The 20,800-nt window shown below is 50.8% G+C and overlaps 2 protein-coding genes across 2 annotated transcripts; both read left to right on the plus strand.

Annotated features, from left to right (window-relative positions):
* The first annotated feature begins 391 nt into the window (after positions 1-391).
* Positions 392-5,119, plus strand: ERP29 (endoplasmic reticulum protein 29). The gene is made up of 3 exons (XM_051785457.1): positions 392-575; positions 1,908-2,046; positions 3,279-5,119. The coding sequence occupies exons 1-3, from the start codon at positions 456-458 to the stop codon at positions 3,779-3,781; spliced, it is 762 nt and encodes a 253-aa protein (XP_051641417.1). The 5' UTR covers positions 392-455; the 3' UTR covers positions 3,782-5,119.
* Positions 5,120-5,885: 766 nt separating this feature from the next.
* TMEM116 (transmembrane protein 116) lies at positions 5,886-20,389 on the plus strand. Its single transcript, XM_051785734.1, has 11 exons — positions 5,886-5,975; positions 6,275-6,321; positions 6,449-6,512; positions 10,371-10,502; positions 13,103-13,207; positions 14,575-14,624; positions 15,189-15,272; positions 15,352-15,490; positions 16,184-16,328; positions 16,425-16,498; positions 17,221-20,389. Exons 1-11 carry the CDS (start codon positions 5,928-5,930, stop codon positions 17,419-17,421), a joined length of 1,089 nt encoding a protein of 362 aa, XP_051641694.1. The 5' UTR covers positions 5,886-5,927; the 3' UTR covers positions 17,422-20,389.
* Positions 20,390-20,800: the final 411 nt, after the last annotated feature.

Consider the following 20,800-nt stretch of genomic DNA (forward strand, 5'->3'; position numbering starts at 1 on the left):
ATCTGTCAGCCTGCTCTTCATGCTTTATGCATCGCTGGCTGAAATGCATGCAAATCTTTCGGTGCAGGAGATCTCCCCTGGTTATAACACAAAAAAACCCGCCCTGTCCGAGGGGGCTGTGGCAGTGCTATGGCAGTGCCCACCCTGGACAGAGATGCACACACCCTCTCTGCTACTCTGTGTGGCCAGATCCTGCCTCCTGCCTTTCCCTGCCTTCCTCTCCTGTGGAACTGCTGCTGGAAGCCGCTCGCTCGTCCTTATTTCGCCGCAGCATCCCCCTCCCCGCGCTGTGCCGGGGGAGCGGGGCGGCCCGTGGGAGGTGCCCGTGGGAGGTGCCCGCGGTCCCGCCCGGCGCCGCTCCCTCGGTGCCCGCGGGGCTGCGGGGCGGGGCGAGCCCCCGGCGGCGGCCGTCGCGCCGTCACGTGTCCCGGCAGCTCGGCTCCCTGCGCTCCGCCATGGCTGCGGCGGCGGCCGCGGGCTCGGTGCTGCTGTGCCTGCTCGGCCTGGCGCTGCCCGGCGGCAGCACGCTGCACACCAAGGGCTCCGTGCCGCTCGACACCGTCACCTTCTACAAGGTACGGCCCGCGGGCGACGCCGCGCCCGGCGGAGCGCTCGGGGGGGCGGGCTCGGGCCGCGCAGGGCCGTGTGTCCCGCACCCCGCGGGCACTGCCGGGGGCTCGGGGCGCGGCGGGGCCGCGGAGCGGGGCCGGGGCCGCCAACACCGCGCGGGGAGCGCGCGGCGCCCGCGGAGCGGCCGCGCTGCGCCGCAGCCAATAGGAGCGCGGCGGCCGAGGCAGGCAGCCAATGGGAGCGCGGCGGCCGAGGCCGGCAGCCAATGGGAGCGCGGCGGCCGAGGCCGGCAGCCAATCGACGCGGTCCAAGTGGAGCCGAGCCGCGCGGTTCGGGGGTCCGGCCCGCGGGGGAGGGAGGGTCCGGCCCGAGGCACCGGCGGACGGGGAAGGAAGGTCCGGCCTCCACCGCCGCGCCTGCCCCCGAGCTCCGGGCAGCGAGCAAAGAGCCGCCGTGGGCCGGCTGCGCTGCCCGTGCCAGTGAGCGAGTGAGCAGCGAGCCGGGGCCGTGAGCGCTCCCCGCCTGGGTGGCTTCGCTTTTGTTCGTCGAACAGAAAGCAACAGGGTTCCACGGGGTTTGGGGTTTTTTTTCCTCCGCTAAATCACTTTGCAATGAAGGCGTTTTCCCAGGGCCATGTGCGCTTCCCACAGGCCCAAGACGGAGCCTTCAGCCACCTGTGCACACAGGTGTTGTGTCAGTGCCTGAGCAGAGCGCTGTGTAGGTGGGGAGCTGTGCTGCAACCCCAACCTGTTCGTTACAACAAAAAGATTTTGCAAGGTCTTCTCCTCAGTCTCCAGCGGGGCGAGAAATTCAGTTTCCAAGCTCATTGGAAAAGACATCACCCGAGCAGAGATTGGAGTGAAGAGGAATCGATTAAAACATGAATTCTCCATTTCCTGAGCCAGTACAGCACTTCCTCTGCCTCCGTGTGCCTCCTCTCCTAGCTCAGAGTGCAGCTCTCATGCTGGGACGTTTGGTCTCTCTCCTCTTCATGTCCCACTGGAAGTCATTTAGCTGATTTCCTTCCAAGATGTCAGTCAGATTTACAAGCAGATCTTATAATTAAAGGCATTATCAGCTCCTCCAAACCTACCACATATCATCGTTATCATCTGGTGCAGAAATAGACACCCAAAGCTCAGTCTTTCCTTCACACAGCACTGAGTCATTTTTGAAAGGCCATAATTATATAAAATTTCCATTCTCCCCCTGCATCTCTTCATTGCACAGGAAAAGAAGAACAAGCAGAAACAACCTTTGGTGAGTTGTGGATTGCTCAGATCTGAAATAATCAAGTTTTCTCCTTTCCCACCCCCCCCTTTTTCTTCTTGTTTTAGGTTATTCCAAAGCATAAATTTGTCCTGGTGAAATTTGACACACAATATCCCTATGGGGAGAAACAAGATGAGTTTAAAAAGCTGGCTGAGAGCTCAGGCTCCAGCGAGGATCTTCTGGTGGCTGAAGTGGGAATATCAGGTGAGGAGCCCTGGGCACATGGGAACAATGTGGGCTGCTGAGGAGGAGATGAATTCCAGTGAGATTTCTGCTGAGAACAGGCTCTGAGGCAATTCTAGGGGTGAGGGATGGATGTGAGACTGCCCTGGATGGTGGCTGAGCCTGCTGTGTGTGGGAGAGCTGCTTATCCACCTCAGCTGGGTAATGCAGGAGTCAGCCCACACTGCTGAACTGCTGCCACCCTCCTCAGCACTTCTGCCCCCTTTTTTTTTTGCTTTCTTTGCCAAGAGAAACCTTTTTGTCCCATTTGCAGGGAAGAGACCTTACAAGAATCACTCTTTAGCCACAATCCTGGTCAAACAAAGCATATTTAATGTGATTTATTCCATGTAGCAAACGCCAGGGCAGCACAGCAAGGGGCTGTTGCACTGTGGCTGCTGTAACTCAATGTGGTTTTAACTGGATTTAAGAGAGAAAAGCAGTGAAGAATAAATAGATCACTGTCACCTTACATGCTCTGGCTTTGTAGGTAGAATAAGAATTTAAGGTTAATTGTCCAACTGAGAAATTTTACCCACATTTTCTAAGCGAACGTGGGATCCTCTAAGTGGCATAATCAAAGTGTCTTTGTTTTCTGTCCTCAAGAATAAGTGCTATTTATGTAAGTAATTTATGTAAGATGAGTAAACATCTTGTAGCTTGGCATGCTGTCAGAACTAAATCATTCTTTGCACATGGACAGGAAGAAATCTATTGAACTGTAAACTCAGATAAAGTAAATGGATAGAGGAAAACAAGGGAAAAAAAGGCTATTAGTGTCCCATAAGGAGGATGGGGTTTGTGTGTAAAGATCCTGCCAATGTCTTCTGCTCTCACAGTCACAGCAAAGCAGCATTAGAATCTTGTGTTTTTCTTTGGAAAACCAAGTGCTTTGTCAAGGTGTTTTTGTTTCAGTGTGTGGCATTTTCCTGGAACAGGCTCTGCAGGGCAGTGGTTGCAGCCCCAAGGCTGCCAGAGCTCAAGGAGTGTTTGGACAGCGCTCTCAGGGATAGAGTGGGATTGTTGGGGTGTCTGTGCAGGGCCAGCAGTTGGACTGATCCTTGGGGGTCCTCCCACCTGAGGGTATTCCGTGATTCTATGATTTCCTGGTTGTTAGGATGTGTTGAAACTGGAGACAAGTATTTGTGTAGGAGGGAATCCTAAATTAATTTTTGATTAACTGTGTTTTTCTGTGCTCTGTTCTCTGCTGACAGACTACGGCGATAAACTGAACACCGAGCTGGGAGAGAAGTACAAGCTGGACAAGGAGAAGTTCCCTGTTTTTTACTTGTTCCAGGACGGTGACTTTGACAATCCCTTACCTTATGGTGGCGAGATCAAGGCCGGGGCTATTCAGCGCTGGCTGAAGAGCAGTGGCATCTACCTGGGGATGCCGGGCTGCCTGAAGGAGTACGACGTGCTGGCCAGCAAGTTTGTGAGCACCACGGAGAAATCCGAGCGCCAGGCCCTCCTGAAAAAGGGGCAGCAGAGCTTGGGAAAAGCTAAAGAAACCGAGAAGAAATCAGCTGAGCAATACTTGAAAATTATGAGCAAGATCCTGGAGCAGGGAGAGGAGTTTGCTGCGAACGAAGTCGTCCGAATCACAAAGCTGATCGAGAAGAACAAAATGAGTGATGGGAAGAAGGAGGAGCTCCAGAAAAGCCTCAATATCCTCGCTTCTTTCCTGAAGAAGAATAATGAAAAAGATGAGCTCTGATGTGTTGGAGAACTTTGTACAAGCTGTGAAATGTCAAGAGTCCTAACCAGTTCTCCTTATGCAAGCAAACTTCCCGCTGACTTCAAGAGAGCAGCAGATTTCCTTCTGGTATTCTCAGTTTTGGAAGATCAAGAGGAAGACATTCCTTGAAAACACAGTATTCTAAATGTTGGAAAAATCACCTAAAAGCAAAACAACAGTATTTTGTAATACTATTCAATAACAGTGTTAAAGCAGACAACAGCAAAAAAAGTATTAGATTGGCCAGAAGCACATTCTTGGTGGTTTTTACAGCTGTTCCCCGGCAAACAAATAACAAAATTCAGTCTTGCATTCCATCTTACATGTTGGAAAAGGTACAGATTGGGTGTCCTTTGTATCCCCACCTTTCCCTGTCCATAGTGTCCTTGGGTTTTATGCTTGTTAATCTACCCCCCCCACACCTTTTGTTGCCTCAGTTGGGCTCCAAGTCTTGTTCTTTACCTGTTGTTGACTAAGAGACCTGAAGTTTTCCTTTTTCTGCCTTCTCCTTCCATGGCTCCTGTCCCTGTTTGGTTTGGGTTTCAGCCAAATGCTGGCAATGAAACCAGTTCCTCCCCATATCACAACTTTAGCCTCATCTTCTGGCCAGAGCAGCCACTTCATCAGACATCTCCTGAAATCCTTTATGGTACCCTGACAGTGAGTGATGTGAGCTCTGAGCAAGGGCAGAGTCTCCCTGAGGTGCTATTACACTCAGTCTCACCAGTTGGTGCAAAACTTCTTTTTCAGAGATAAATTAGGGTGAGTTTTCTTATGGCTGAAGAGCACACACAGTGCCTGGGTGCCTCCAAGCTTCATTTCCCAGGTTCAAAACGAGAAAGGTGAGACTAGTAACGACATCTGAAAGTCCTGAGATGTAGTTACATGAACAAAACATTTTCTCCAGCCTCCTGAAGCGATTGACACCGTCAGACTAAAGCTTCATCAGCGTTTGGTAGTTCTAAATATTTGAAAATGAGTTCTTGTAACAAGAAGCAGAAGTATTTGTGCCCTTAGAAGACTCATCTGTTTTATTTTAGTGGAGATGCCTGGTCCAGGGATCAGGTGAGTCCTCAAAACTGTGCTGTTCACACTGTGGGATTCAGATGCCCCTGGAAGATGCCGAACCCCTCGTCAGGGTTACAGAGAGTTGAAAAGAGAAACAACCTGTGTGTTTTACCTTAAAACTATGCTTTAAGCAAAACTGATTGCTGTGGGAGCTTTGCTGCCTTTTGAATCCTGGGGTGGGTACAAGGAGCAGATGTTACTGCAAGATAAAATGTATTAATAATACAATAATAAAAAGGTTCCAATTCAGAGCTGCCTCTTAAAACGTTTTCTAGAGAAACTGCTGCCGATTTGATGGTTGGAGGGGAGGCCATGACTGATCAGCCAGATGATGCCAACTGAAAGCAAGAGGGGTGCCCAGGAGATGAGGGAAGCGGTGTGAGGGTGTCCCTCAGGCCAGGAGCTCTCTGCCCCTCAGAATGGGCGGGGAAAGAATCCCGGCAAGGCGGAGAGTCTTCGGCGGGCCATGTGTGGAGACGTGTCCCACTTGGCTCCAGGTCTGGAGCCCCTGAGGCACTGGGGGGAGCAGGCACTGAAAGGAGCAGGTGCTGAGAGGAGCAGCCCCTGAGGGGACCATCTCCCGAGGCTCTGAGGGGAGCAGCCCCTGAGGGGACCATCTCCCGAGGCTCTGAGGGGAGCAGCCCCTGAGGGTACCATTTCCCGAGGCTCTGAGGGGAGCAGCCCCCACAGGCCCCTCAGAGCCTTCCTCGACGCTCTTTCCCGCCCCGTGGCGGTGTCGCCACGGCGAGGCGGTGCCGGGGCGCGGTGCCGAGCTCCACCACGGGCAGCTCCGCGGGGTCGCCTCGGGTCGGCTCCCGGGGCGGTGCCGGGGGCGAGCCCGCCCGCCGGGGCTCGGTGGGCTCTGCCCCCGGTGGGACGCGCGGGACGCCGGTCCCGGGGCGATAACTCCGCTGTTCCCCGGGGCTCCTCAGCCCCCCTGTGCCACCGGGCTCTCCCGCAGCGGCCCCGCGGCGGGGGCCGGGCGCGGGGCGGCCCCGGGGCGGAGCGCGGGCGGTGCCCGCAGCCCCGGAGCGGTGCGGCGGCGGCGGCGGGACCCATGGCCCTGCCGGCGGAGGCGGCCCGGCTGGACGGGGGCTGGCAGGAGGTGAGCGAGCCCCGCCGGCACCGGGACCTTGCCGTGCGCGTCCCTTCTCCTCCATCCCCTCCCGCTCCATCCCCAGCCCGCCGGCACCGGCAGCGCTGCCCACTCCTGTCCGGGATCCCCCGGGTCCCGGCCCGTGCTGCCCGCTCCTAACAGGGATCCTCCTGTCAGGGTCACTGGGCCGTGCTGCTCCCCCCCGGCACCTCGCGGTCCCCGTCCCTGCCCGCTCCTATTCGGGATCCCTCGGTCCCCAGTCCCCGCTCCGTGGCCGCCACCTGAGCTCCGTCCTGTCCTTTCCTCAGGTCTACTCGGCGCTCCAGTGGATCCAGTTCACCATGGCCATGCTCAGGTACGACGGGCTGAACGGAGTTACTATCGCAAAGGCGATTTTCTCCAGAAAAAAAAAAAAAAATGAGAACTCGCGTACCCGGCGAGGCAGACGCGCTCCTGTTCCAACCTGTGCTTTGTTTTCTCAGCGTTGTAGGTTCCAGCTCGATTATTGCCTACGCCGTCTTCCAAAACGCAGTGAGGTCCCCCGAGGTAAGAGCTGTGCCTCCCTCTCCCTCCCTCAGCCGAGGTGTTGGTCCTGTGCAGGTGGATCACCTTGGAGCAGCTGCAGGTCTCAGGGTTATGTGGTTAAACCTTGTTTAACAGCTGGGAGGCAAAGGGCTTGACAAGATTTTGGCTCTTTGTCTGTGATAGGAGTTGAAGGGGCTGACCTTGAACTGTACCTGTGCAGGGAGAAGCAGGTCCCTCAGCCTCATGCTTTCTGCTACTCCGGTTGTTCTTGGGAGCAGGGATTTGTTAATGTGCCCTCCTCGGTGGGACAAAACTCCTGGAGTGCTGTGGAGCTGTGCACAAAGCTGCTGAAGTGCAAATTGGAGATGTGTCTGTGGAAATTCTTTTACAGGTCTTTGGGTATCTCTGGGGAGATTTCCAGGCAGGTGCACTGCTAAAACTGATACAGCTCAAAGATGCAGCTGATGCAACTCAAAGTTCAGACAAAAAGGGGCTGAAAAGCAGTTTGTTGTGTTGGACTCTGCAGTGGGGCTTTGGAAGGGTCACCCCTGCCATGAACATTCCTAATGCTGAAGCTGTGGGACTCAGGTGCACACATCCCTTGGGGGGGGACAGCCTGCATGTGTGCTGCAGATGGGACAGGAATGCAGTGCTTGGCACATCCTAAGGGCATCCCATACACAGGTTATGCAGGAACCCCCTGGGGCTGAGATATATCTGACATACCAAGCAGGTGTCTGGCACATGCACAGTATCCACAGACATCTGTCTCGTCCTGCCAGGCTTGGGTATCCACACACAGTCCCTCTGTGTGTCCCAGACTTCCCAGAGGTAGTGAGCAGAGCTAATCCCTGTGAAGCTGGGGTTTGGATTTGCAGGCAACAGGTTACTGTAAGAGCAGAAGGACAGTGGAGCTGCCAGCAGCTGTATCTGTCCTTCTCTCATCTTCACTGTTCTTTGTACATCATGGGTTTGATCTGCAGCCCAGAGAACAGGATTTCCAGGGAATGCAGGGAGTTATTCCTGCAGAAGGGATGCAGGCAAGCCGACAGCTGACACATCGCTGGATGAAGCAGTGGGGAGGAGAACACGAGTCCAAGTTTGTAGGGCAAATCTGCCCCCATTATAACACACAGGAGTCTTTCCTCCTGGAAATGCTCTGCCCAGCACATCCAGAAGGAGCTTTGGAGATCTCCATGCATTTGCAGGGAGAAATGGAGGCTGGGACTTCGCCTTAGTGCTAGGATGGAAAACCTACCTGAGCTTGTGCTGCTAAAGGTGCACATCAGAGGCTCCTTCTATCACATCTGCACCAGGAGAGCTCCACATGTGGTTCTCTCCTGGGGTCCTCCACTCTGGAATGATGCAGAGCTGGGTTTGGCAGGTGTCCTGGTGTGACTCAGCAGCCTCTTCCCGTTACTTCCATGGCCAGAAGCCTGGTCACTCCGGAGCCCTTCTGCTCTCTCTCAAATCATATGATGTGGCTGTGGCTTGGAGCTGCTCGTGAGCCACACATGGCTCCAGGTCACAGATGGGCCCTTCCTGCTCGAGGGAGTCCAGATGTTTCTGCTCAGATTATTGCTTCAAATCCGGGTGGGAGGGGTGGGTGCCAGCTGGAGGGACTGCCCTGCACAGCCTTCCAGGCTCCTCTGCTGGTGCCAGGGGAGATCTGCTGCTGGGGTTTCAAAAGCGACACAATCTTCAGTAACTTCCCCATTGCCTTGTCCTCATGTTTCTGGTCTGCAGTGGAAGTTTGTAAACAAAGGGGCTGGAAGAGATCCATATCAAAGCTTGCCACAAACATATTCCCTGAGTCATGAGGACCCACAGCAAAATGTTTAAAAATAAACAGCTCTTGAGCCTGGGAGGAGAATGATGTTAGAAACACTTCCCCTCCTGTCCCCAGAAATCAAATATTGCACTCTTGAAGCTTTTCTGTCTTTATGGGGTCAATAAAACTCTTCAGCCTGAGGTAAATCATTCAGAAGAAAGCTCAGATCAACGGGCTGAAGGAAGAAATGTCAGCTCACCATGTGCCTGGGTGATGGCCACAGAGCCACATCCCCGTGCGTGCTCCAGCCTGGCATCTGGAGCTGCCAGGATGGAAATCATTACGTCTTTCCAGTCCCTTCCTCTATTTTATAAATACCATTTGTTATTTGCTTTCCCCTTTTGCAAGTCAGAACCAAACTGGCTTCGCTTATCACTGTCACCTACTTCTTTATTCAGGTCTGGGCCAAAACTCCTCGACCAGCCAGCGGTTCCTCGCTCCAAGGGCACTTGTTGCTGGGGAAAGGGATCACCTGTTCGATTGCAAAAGTTGCTTCTTTGCTTATTTTAGAGCTGTTTGGTTTAACTTGCCCTGCTCACAAACTGGGTGGTGTCCCCAGCCTGTCGTACCAGGGCTTCAGTTGTGCACCAGCAATGAAAAGCCTGGTTAAAAAAGGCATATAAATGAAATTATATAAATATTAACTCCAGATATTTGTGCCATTATGCCTCAAAGGTAAATCTGGCTCAATCAGATCTACCTTACATCTTATTACCTTACTAATCTCCTTCTCATTGCTCATGGGAACAAGTACAGCCCAGCACGATGGGTGGCAAATATTTACTTCCAGGACAATATTGAGGCAAATCCCATCAGAAGCTCAATTCCATGAAAAAAAAATATAAAAACCACAGCCCCTTGAAATGTTTCCATGCTGTCTTTAACATTATAATTTTCTGTAGAGAAAGAAAACCACCATCGTTTTCTCTCCAGGATGCTGAAAATGAGGTACCAAAGGCTACAATTAAAAATGTAGATAATCAGGCTGCTTTTCCAGAGTGTCTGCTCTCCCACTAACGACAAAAATGTTGGCCAGAATTTTGCACAAATGTTTTCCTGCGGTGTTTACAGTCCTGGCCAGTGCTTGCAAACTGGAAATGGGCTGGAAACTGCTGTTAAAGGAGACGTGACTCTGTTCCAGCAGACTAATGGCTCTCAGTGGAAGTTAATCTGGCGTGTGACATAGACCCAGCCTTAGTCACCAGCTGAAATGACATGGAACACAGGGGGAAAATGCCTGTTTAAAGTTATTTCGTATCTGAAGAAGGGTTTGTGTTTGCCAAAAGTTTAATTTCTCTCTGAGTTGATTTAAAACATAGTATCTCTTCTCCCTGCCAGCCTCTCCCATTCTGCAGAATTGTGAAATTATGGATATTTGAGTTATTTCCTGTAAGTTTTGATGCTGCTCTTGGATCCCAGTGGCAGAAAGGGTGGTTAGAGCAGGGGATCTGCGTTGGAACAGCTCCTGAGGGCACGAATTTGTGTGGATTTTGTCTACAAGGAGAGTTCACCAGCAGAGCAGGGGGATAACACTGTTCAGATAACACCTGATAACCTGATGTATTGATGTCCATGCTTGGTTGATTAGTCTGAGCACAATTAATCTTTCTACTAGGACTTGGTACAGTCATTTTAAAGGACTGAAAAGAAGGGTGATATTTAGGAGTAACAGCTGAATTATTTCCATCTGAGAACTTTTCTTTAAACTCCCTTGGCTGTGAAAGTAGAGAGAGACTTTTTTACTTGAAGCTTTCAAGGTTTGCTGCAGTTAAATTGACTCTCAGAAATCTTGTCACAGTGCTTCCCTGAGGGTAAAATCATCCCTCTACAAAGTGCTACTCATACCCCACTTATCCTTAATTAAGGCTTTTAAAATAAGTTTGCAGTGGGACACTGGCCTTCTACTGACACTCATTCCTGCAGAAAAGGCTTTGGAAGGCTGTGTTTAGTGTCTGTATGTCTGATACAGGGTAAAGCTGCAGCTGTGGGTGGGTGTGGGAGTGTTGTGGTGCCTCTCACACCTGATGAGCCTTTTCCCTTCCCCCCAGGTGCGTCCACTTTTCTACCTGAGCCTCTCTGACCTGTTTTTGGGAATGTGCTGGCTGGCTGGGGCTCTGCTCTACAGCTCACCCACCTCCCAGCAGGACCTCATCTGCTACAACCTGCAAGCAACGGGACAGGTAAGTGTCCCTAATCCTACCCCTGTGGCATCACATTCCTGCTGGAACAGTAATTTGCCACAGTTAACCCTTCTGGTGATCACTGTGGCTGTGGGGGCTGTTTATAGGTTTTGGCAGAGGCTCCCTGTGTGAACCTGACTTATTGATGTCTTGCCTTTGTGTGGAAAAGGGAGATAATGACATTTGGGTTCAGGATCCTCTGGTGTGGGAGAGGCCATGAGGAAGGCAAAGACATCATGGGATTTTGTGGTTGCTTGTGTAAAGTGAGTGGATGGAGCTTGATCTCTCTACTGCTGGATCCCTGCCCAGAGGATCTCTGTGCCTCTCAAAGAGCAGATTTTCTTTTCCTCTTTGTGCTTCCTCCAGCCTGGGCAGGAGCAGACACATTCTGGGACACACTTGAGCTCACATTTACAACATTACTCATATAAACATCCCTGCTCTTGGTTGTTCTTCCCAAGGTTAGTCCTTACAGGAGAGGGGACAGTCAGGGTGCTGTGGTGGGGTGTGCAGGGCCACATCCTGACCCCAGCCAGTGTCACCAGGCCCCTCTTCCACGTGCCACTCCAGTCCCCCCTGGCACAAGGACTGCCCCGGTGGCAGAGCCGGGTTGTGCCTGGCAAGAGCTGTCACTGCTGTTTGCTCTGGGAGAAATGAAAACAAATGGAGCACTTGCCATGGCAACCTGTCCACAGTGGGCACGTGACTGAGCAGGACACCCCACCCCACACCCCCCTCTGCCCTTGGGGGTGTTGGGAACACCTTGTGCGTAAGAAGGAGCCAGGGAGAGGTTCAACCAGCAGCTTCTGTGGAGCAGAACCCAGTGGAATGAGCAAATAAATGTCTCACAGGGTGTCTCATAAAACACACATGGCTTCTCTGCACACCAGCACCTAGAAAAAGTCAGATGTCAGAGGGTGAGGATGGGCAGGGGGGGGCTCAGCAGGGTGTTTGCAGCTGGCAGCCCTCGGAGAGACTCACACCAAGGTCCCTGGGATGTCCCAAGGCATTGCCTCAGGAGTAGGACAATCTTTTGCCTTATTCAGGCTGTTTGCCCTCAGTTTATCACCATGGGCTGGTGTTGCAGTGGATGGAGCTCCCCAACATCCCTAAGGAAGGAGATTACTTTGTTTCTTGGGTTTTCCCTGTTTCAGCCCCAGAGCTTTGATTGACATTAATGTAAATACTGCTCCCTTTGCTGTCTCTTGACGTTGTTCTCTCCTCCTCCCTGCCTTGCCTCTGTGTTACAATAATAAAGTGCAGAATAAAGATTGTGGTTATAATTGCACAATTCCCCCACATTCTTCCAGTTCAGTTCCAGTGGCCTAATAATGTCCTGGCAGGCTCTGCCCACGCTGGGGAGCACAATGGGAGCCACACAAGAGGGATAATGAGGGCCTCTGGTGTCTCTGCTTTATCTCCTCGTGGGAAGTGCTGCAGGACTGTCCCCAGCCCCAAAGCTGGGGCTCGGGAAAGCAGAATTCCCTTCACTTTCTGCTGTCATCTTCCCGAGGGGCATTTGGCCCCCTCCACCAAACCAGAAGGCAGTGCTGACATTTCTTGAGCCTGAAGTGCAAGACAGCAATATTTGTGGACTGTTTTGATGACCTTCCCTGGAAGTAACTGAAAAAGGGCAGCAAACACTCATTAAAGCTCATTTAATGAGCTGGAAAGTCACTGCAGTGTTCCTGCTGCAATGTCACAGCCCCTTGGACTCGGCCCCTTGAGCCAGCCAAGAGCATTTGCCACCTCAGTGAAGGAGGCTGAGTTTGTTCAGTGACTCCTTTCCCAGACGTGGATGATCCCAGGGTGGCAAACCTGTGCTCCTTATCTTTTTGGCAAAGAAAAGAAATTCCCTTGTCCAGCCCTTCCTCTTTGCCTTTGCCACTGAAGTGTGTGTTTCCTGTAACAAACAGCACATGCGTGGACATGGTCTGATCAGGCAGCTTGGAGCAAACATGGATTTGAAAATAAATGGGATAAAGATCTGGGAGGTTTTGCAGGAAATTTTAGATATTTGGTCTCATCTCAGGCTGTGAAACTCTCAGTGGGAAACAGTGTGCTCTGTCTTTTCTCTCCTCTTTTTTCCCAGGGAGAGAAAAGGGATTTTTGAGATGTTAACCCAGGCAGATATTCTCTGCCCTCACTTTCCTCTTTAAATATCCCATTGTTTTGCGTTTCCGTGAATTCCCAGTGTGGGGAGCTCATTATGAAAAAGTCTAAATGTCACATCTGTGTTGTTTCCTAATGGATGTAGCACAGAGAGGATCCAAGTGCCTTTGGACCTGTTGTTGCCAAAATTTGGGCTAAAAAATGAGCCAAATCACAAAGATTTGATTTTCTAAGACAGCCCTGCTGTCATTAGTTCTCCTGTCCCCTGTCTGAGCCCCAAGTGAAGCTGCCTTTGTGAGGTTTAAAGTGGGAGCCTCTCCTCAACCTGGCTCTTCCCACCTGGATGTGAGCACAAGGAGTTGTGAAGGATCCTCACCTTTGGCAGATGTTTCTTCCTGCCTCTGTTCCACAGGCTTTGGATCATCAGGGAGGCACTAAATGTGCTACAGAAACTGTTATTATAGGACTGAAATGTTTGCATTTCCCAGATATTCTACGTGGCCTCTTTCCTCTACACTGTCAACTACACGTGGCACCTGTACAGGGACCTAAAGGTGAAGTACAACCAGAACCTCTTCAGGGTGCTCCCCCAGGTGAGTAGGACGGATGTGGAACAACAGCTGGGTGCCCAGGTCTGACTGTGGGGCATGGTGGGATGTGGGGGCTGCACACAGAACAGTTCACTCACCAAAAGGACCTTGAAGGCCCTTCTGCCCCGTGGCTGTATGAATTGATGAGGTCAGCAGAGTTACTACTGGGTCTGTGAGAGCCTCTCAGCACTGGGGGCTGGGGAAGCAGTTGGCAGAGCAGGGGTTTGCAGCAGCTGAATGACTGGTTTGGTGCTGTCACCAAACTGGTGACTGCCCTCTGCCAGGGCACAGCAGAGGGACAGGAGAGCAGGGGGTACCTGGACAGCCTGGAACTGAGAACTGACAATTTCTGTCCTCCTCAGGTGTCACACTCAGTAAGGGTTTGAGATAGAAGGTGTGAAGGGAACTAGTGCTAACAGGACCTGCTGGCTCAGGGAGCAGGGGCCAGTCCTCACTTCATCATCCCTGGCCTTTCCAAAAGCCCTTTGGGGCACCAGTGTAATCGCTGGGAACTGAGGAACAAGGACACAGCACTCAGGAAAACACTCCCTGCACTGCAGGCTGAGCAAACACTTCACACACCTCATGACCAAAATCCTCCCTGCAGTTGTTTCCCACCTCACTCCTGGCTAAACAGGGAGGCACTGTGACTGCTGTGTGGCTCCCTGTGTATTCCTGCAAAATGGAATATTCCTGATGCATCTCATCCCATCAAACTGCCCCAGACAGCCTTTTCTTCCCCAGACATTTGCTTTGTATCCCAGATATTCCATCTGTCAGTTCAGGAGCACCAGCCTGGGCAGATCATTCTAAATTTAAAGGGGTTTTATCCATAGGGTTTGGATCCACCTGCAGGACTGGATTCCTTCTTGTTGGGCTCCCACACGTGCCATAATTCCCCACCCTTCAGTGTCCCACAGTGCACTGATGCTGCTGGGTGGGTCCCACTGCCAAAGCACATTTCCTGGTGAGCAGATACCAGGACACCCCAAACTGCCTGAATTTCTTCACCAGAACATGAAGTTTCTGAGGAACAGGGCCAAGGGAAGTGAATAAACAGTACAAAAAATAAGCAAGTCCCATCAGAGGGCTCATAAAGTCTCTGCTCCTTGTCCAGGTCTAAGTTCCCTTCTCTGATCCTCCTCCTGAAGCAGAACAGGACAGTCAGCGAGGGTTGATTCCATTCCAAATCAGCACAGGCTGAACTTGGCCATGTTGACTCAGTGCAAATTAGAACCAAACATTTGTCCTGGGGATTAATCAGCGTTTGAAGGACCCTCAGCTGCTGAAATGCTCCCTGGGAGCTGGTTCCTGTGGACCAGGGAGCTGTACAGGAATGATGATTTAACTAAACTTGTTGGATTTTGCAGGCTGTAGATTATGCAAGTTGTGTCGGCCGAATAGCAACGATCTCGTCGAGGTAAGATTTAGTTCTCCCTGGAAGGATGAAGTAGATTTGTAAAATTTAATTCTCCCTGGCAGGATGATGTGGTGTTGGTGAGGTTTAGTTCTCTCTAGCAGGATGATGTGGTGTTGGTAAGGTTTAGTTCTCTCTAGCAGGATGATGTGGTGTTGGTAAGGTTTAGTTCTCCCTGGCAGGATGATGTGGTTTGGCAAACTGCAGCGTGCTGATCTCTGCTTCCTACTTGTTTTGAAGCAAGATTTACTAAAGCCCGTAAAGCTCATCATTAACAGCAGTGTGACCTCACAAACACAGAGTAAGAGGGCTTTTTTAACCAAGTTAATCATAACTTTATTAACTAGATGTGGTTTTCCAGAAGGTGCTCCCTTTACCAATGATTAGCCCTCGAGAATGAAAGCACCGACGTTGGTAAAGCTGATAAAATACTTTTCCAGAGCAATGTCAACAAAAACAATTTTAATTCCTCTGTAGTGACAGGAGAAAAACCAAGTGGTGTTTGCTGGGGGTGGGATGGAGCAGTGCAATAACCAGTGACTGTTCTGTTGTCCTGTCTCCTCTCAGCCTCATCCCTTTCCTCCTCATGGTGCCGGTGTTTTGCCTGGGCAACAGCAGTAATTGCTACCAGAATTTCAGCCAGAAGCACGGGTGAGCCTCAGCCCCTCTGACACAGCCCCAGGGCTGCTGGGGCAGGGCAGGAGCTCAGGCTGTCCCCTTTGTCCCACAGCTGTCTCCTGATGCACACGGAGATCGCCGTGACCACCAACGAGCCGCAGACCCTGAGCGGCTCCGTCTGCCGCGCGATGCATTTCTACGGCATCGGGGTCTTCCTCATCTCCTTCCTCATCAGCTTCGTGGCCATTCTGGTAAGAAACATGGGCCTTTGCATCTCTGCATCTTTGCATATGGAATGGTTTGGGTTGGAAGGGACCTTAAATCTCACCCAGTCCCACCCCCTGCCATGGGCAGGGACACCTTCCACCAGACCAGGTTGCTCCAAGCCCTGTCCAACCTGGCCTTGGACACTTCCATCACTTCTACCACCTCTCTGGGCAACCTGTCCCAGGGTCTCAGCACCCTTTCTCCCCAACATCCCATCTAAGCCTCCTCTCTTTCAATTTGAAGCCATTTCCACTTGTTCTTCACTACAAGCTCTTGTAAATATGGCAGAGAAATAACTGTGTGGTGCTGCTTCCCTTTTGGAAGGGGTGATAGGGGAGGGAAAACAGCACTGTGCCACCACATAAATCCATCCCCAAAAGGATTTAGCAGGTAGAGAAGGCTCTGCTTGGCAGCAGAGTTCACCTACTGCATAGTCAGCAGGAGGTGATTAATGTTTGGACTCGATCTTGAAGGTCTTTCCTTTTTGATTTTATGATTCTAAGAGTCTAAATCAATTCAGAGTCTTCAGTTTAGAAAAGGTCACATGCAAAGCAACATCTTTCCCAGGATTTCCCCCCCTATTGTGGGAAAAGGCTGGATGGACTGAGGTGGGACCTGTCCTGGGTGAACCCAGCAGCTCCCAGCCCAAACAACATTGTCTGCCTGTTCCCTTTCAGGTGATCCTCAGCCAGGCCCGAGGGCTGTACAAGAGGTTTGTGAACTCCACAGGGTTCCTGGGGGACCAGCAGTGGGCCATCATTAAGATGGTGGAACAACGAGTGGTCTTTTACCCCATCGTGTTCTTCTGCTGCTGGGCCCCAGGTGAGCAGAGAGCTGAGTTCCTCCCACAGTGCTCCCCTGTGGAACTCCAGAGAGGTGGGGTTAAAGCAACACCCTCTTGTCCTTCCCTTTTCACAGCTGTCCTCCTTGGAATGCTGAAGTTGACTGTTTCAACAACCAGCAAGATCTACATGGCCCTGCTGATCCTGCAGGTAAATCTCTGCTCCTGCCACCTCCTGGGCTTTTCCTTCTCACCCTGAGCCTCCTAATCCTGAGTCTGGTCCCAGCTGGATGTAGCTGGACAAGGATCACTCCATGTGAGCCTGAGTCTGGTTTGGGCTTTTGGCTGGCAAAGATCTCTGGTGGGTGATTTATCTGAAAAGGTCTCAGTGACCAAAATCCAGCACCATGAGGACACGGTTTAGTGGTGAACATGGTGGTGGTGCTGGGGTGATGTTTGGACTTGGTGATCTTAAAGGCCTTTTCCAACTTCAGCAATTCTTTGATCATGGAAATTGTAGCAAATAAGAGTAGAAATCAGAAATCAGTTTGTTTTTTTTCTCCTCTGTGTTTTCCCTGTGTCCCTAAGTCTCCAAAAGGGATTCCTTCATAACACTTGTCCAGCTGCTTCTTGTGGCTGAGACAGAATTTAGAAATTGTGTTATATTATATAATTATTTAAAATATCTTATATATAATATATTAAAATATATTTCTAGAAAATACATTTCCATGGGTTTATATATAATTAGATATTTATTAACTATTTGTTTAAAAAATCATGAGATTGCTCTATCACACAAGGGGTGCAGGTGAATAAGGCTGAATCCAGAATTCCATGCTGGAAGTGGGAGGTTTTCCAGGCTGGCAGGGAGCTCAGAGCACTGTGCAGTGCTGGATTCCAGGAGCCCTGATTCCCCCTGTGCTGTCCCAGGCTCTCACAGCAGCTTCCCAGGGGCTCCTGAACTGCCTGGTGTACGGATGGACCCAGCACGTGTTCCTGTCCCTCAAACGCGGCGCCCGCCGGGACGTGGACACCCAGACCCCCCTCCTGCGCTCCCAGAAGAAGTTCTACTCCAGCACAGCCCCCACCAGCCCCCCAGACACTGAGGGCTCCACGTCCACGCTGCTCTGAAGTGTCCTGCCAACACCTCCTCGTGTTTTAGGAATGTCATCCAGACCCGGGATGGGGCTGTCGGCTCCGAACTGTCCCAGCCGTGGGGAGGGAGGAGCCCAAGCAGGTCTGTCAGAGACACTCAGTGGAGATAGTTATTTATTTTACAGGTCATATGGACTCTAAATTAATTCTTTCAACATGGTAAAGCTCTAGTCCAGACTTTCTGCTTCTGGAAATATCCCTAGAAATGCAGCAGATGGTGTGTAACAGCTCAGAGGTCTCATCCAGCTCCAGCAGAGGATGTTTTACTTCTCCAAGTATTTGTTTTATTTCTTGAAGTATTTGCCATTGCAAAATAACAGTAAAGCAAAGTGAATATTTTTCATATCTCTGACTTTGAATTCACTATAACCATGAGAACATGCACCATACTAAGAGCCAACTGCAGGGAATGAAGAACTGCAAAGCAGGATAAAAACATCAGTGCTCACTTCCATGCCTGGAATTCTGCACATTTCCCTTCTGTTCTTCGTGCCAACCCCTGCTCAACCACAATACTCACAAAAATCAGCTTCTTCAACCCTGTGGAGCATCATGAACCAGGTGAGCAGGATTAAATCTGAATCTCTCTCTACATTTCCAGCTGCTCAAGTGAATTATTTACTGAGGTCCATCCATGATACAGAAAATAAAAAAAGATCTTTAGCTGGGTTGAAAAAAACTCCCTTAATTTACACTCTTTATTTTCTAACAGCTTCACTTTTTGAGTCTAACCCAAATTTTTCACACAGCAGGTTATACAAGAAGAGGAAATACTCCAGTTTGTGTAATTAACTTACACAACTGTGTAAACTGTGTGTCAGTCACACAATGCCCCTGGTGTTTTCGTCAATGACTGATTTTCTCTTACAGAGTGAGGTTGAGCAAAACAATTCAATTTTGCTGTTCCACAGGATAAAAACCAGGTCCAGCTCCAACCCTGTGTTTGCATCCAGATCAGTTTTAATGAGTCCTCTGCAGCTGGAGGCCGAGTCTAGTGCCTGAGTCCAGCTTTCCACTGCTGCCATGGGAAGTTCCACGCAGGGGAGTTTTAACTCTCAGCAGCTTTTGGGGCGTCTTCTTCCACCTGGGCCTTTAAATCCTCCTCAGGAGCCCATTTTCTAGTCCCAAAGTTCAGACATCATGTCCCCTTGGGAGTCACAAGTAAATACAGGGAGGTTTTATATTCCAAAATCTTTCTGCCTGAGGTGAATTGTGTAATTTACTCCCTGAGCACTGATGCTACAGGACACTTCGTCCGGGCTGTTTCTGAACTGGGGGACAACTTTCCTTGGAATGTCTGTCTCATAGGCTCAGGATTTGCAGGGGGAGGATGGGACCCCCTCCCTGGCACAGCCCCCTCCCTTCAGGGGCACGAGGAAGCAGCACATTAAACACCATTAAACACCCCCCTCTCCTCCCTGAGAGGCTCCCTGGGCTGACCCCGCCTGGGGACAGCGTGACAAGCCAGTGCAATTTGTTTAAAAGGGGATTAAAGGCTTCAGAAGTGGGAAGTGATGGAAGATTATCTGGGAAACAATGCCAGGATTGCTCATGGAGCTTCAGCTGTGGCAGTGAGAGCCCTCAGGGGGTGCTGACAGACCCTCACAAGCTCAACACATCAATCAGTTTGAGGGGAGTCTTCTTCCTGGACAGGGAAGGGCATTCCTTGGGCCACACATCCTCCTGGAAGTAGGGCAGAGTAGTTTTGTGCCACTTCTGGAGAGCACTCCCAGCTGGTTGGGCTGCCTTAAGTGCTCCCAGGAAATTGTTCTCTCACTCCCTTTCCCAGTCTGGATGCTCCAACCCATCCAACCCACTATTAAGGCCTCAAAGGCACCAAGCAGCTTGATGTTACCTCTCACTGAGAAGAGGCCCTGGACACTCACAGCTGCCCCACCATCCCTTCTCAGAGCCCTTCTCCTTCTCTGCTCATGGGACAAGGGTCTCTCTGGCTCCTGTCAACAAATCAAACCATACTTGAGGATAACGAAACTATTTCCAGAGGCAGGAAGGGCACAAGTGCCACACTGAGGCACACTGTCCAGAAAGGTGAGGGGAGCACTCCACGCTCCTTGGAAAAGCCCAGGGCCAGCCTGAAGACAGGCCAGTCCACTTCTCATGGAGCAGTGTCTCCCAGTCCTGCCACAGGTTTCATCAGGGCTCCCACTTCACTCACCTCCAGATCAGCCCCTGCAGAGATCATCCTCCTACAGGAAGTGCTTCCCAGTTCCAATGTCACTGAAATGGCAGTGACAGGGGAATGTCACTGAACACAGAAGGACTCATCCCTCCCTCTCTCACTGCCCATGGCTACAACATGGCTACAACAATCCTACAAACCTGGGGGCTGAATTGGGAGCACTGGGCAGGTGCTGCTGCCAGCTAATGGAAAGCTGGGCTTAAAAAAGGCAGTTTTGGATTATGTTGCCAGGCAGAGCACACCAATTCCTAGGGATTCATCCAGCCCAGCCTGTCAGTCATCCTTTCATCTCACAATATGTAAAGCCAAGTGCTTATTCCCATTGGTGAGGGAGGTGGGATGGGGGCTGAGAGTGGCAGGAGAATAATGGGATCGTTAAGGTTGGAAAAGCCATCTAAGACTGAGCCAACATTCCCTCAGCACTGTCACATTCACCACAAACCCATGTCCCCAAGTGCTGCATCCACACACCTTCTGGGCACTTCCAGGGAGAAGTGGGGTGGCAGGAGAATAATCAAATCCTTAAAAGTTGGAAAGCCCTCTAGGACCATTGAGTCCAACCATTAACCCACCACCACCATGCTCACCTCCAACCCATGTCCCCAAGTGCCACATTCACACACCTTCTGGACACTTCCAGGGAAAAGCAGGCTGGCAGGAGAATCCCAGAGCTGTCCTTCCTCCCCTCCTGCCCTGCAGCAGTTTGGGAACCAAACAAAAGCAGCCAGGAACTGTTGAGTTTAGTAAAATCATTTATATACACCGAGGGGGAATATTTACAATATAATACTGATCCCAAAGGAACTAACAGGGAACACTGAGGAGAGAAATGGGAACATCTCAACACACAGAAGTTAAACGTGGCATGTGGGGACAGACTGGGATTTCCAAAATGAAAACCAGGAGTAAGGACAGCAAAACTTTGACATGTTGCTATTTCCAACTCAAATCTCTTTTGCCCAGTCAGGTTCTTCTAATTTTTAATACAGATATAAAAGCATAAAATAATCAATCACAGGAGAAGTCAGATATACATCAAATTTTGAAAAGGTCAAATGATTTCAGAGATTTTTCTTCACTTAAATAAAATTCTAAAAAAAAAAACCCAAACCAAAAACAAACAACCTACAAAGCTTTCCCACATTTTTAGTGTTT

This window comes from Manacus candei, unplaced genomic scaffold (genome assembly GCF_025592945.1).
Source record: "Manacus candei isolate 608988 ecotype Guabito, Panama unplaced genomic scaffold, ASM2559294v1 h1tg000020l, whole genome shotgun sequence".
NCBI classification, from domain to species: domain Eukaryota; kingdom Metazoa; phylum Chordata; class Aves; order Passeriformes; family Pipridae; genus Manacus; species Manacus candei.

What these genes read in the sequence shown, in the direction of transcription:
- ERP29 (XM_051785457.1), top strand. Translation starts at nt 456, where the DNA reads ATGGCTGCGGCGGCGGCCGCGGGCTCGGTGCTGCTGTGCCTGCTCGGC. An exon ending in ACACCGTCACCTTCTACAAG is followed by an intron (nt 576 to 1,907) that starts GTACGGCCCGCG and finishes TTCTTGTTTTAG; the next exon opens with GTTATTCCAAAGCATAAATT. An exon ending in GGCTGAAGTGGGAATATCAG is followed by an intron (nt 2,047 to 3,278) that starts GTGAGGAGCCCT and finishes CTCTGCTGACAG; the next exon opens with ACTACGGCGATAAACTGAAC.
- TMEM116 (XM_051785734.1), top strand. Translation starts at nt 5,928, where the DNA reads ATGGCCCTGCCGGCGGAGGCGGCCCGGCTGGACGGGGGCTGGCAGGAG. An exon ending in TCTTCAGGGTGCTCCCCCAG is followed by an intron (nt 13,208 to 14,574) that starts GTGAGTAGGACG and finishes TGGATTTTGCAG; the next exon opens with GCTGTAGATTATGCAAGTTG. An exon ending in ATAGCAACGATCTCGTCGAG is followed by an intron (nt 14,625 to 15,188) that starts GTAAGATTTAGT and finishes GTCTCCTCTCAG; the next exon opens with CCTCATCCCTTTCCTCCTCA.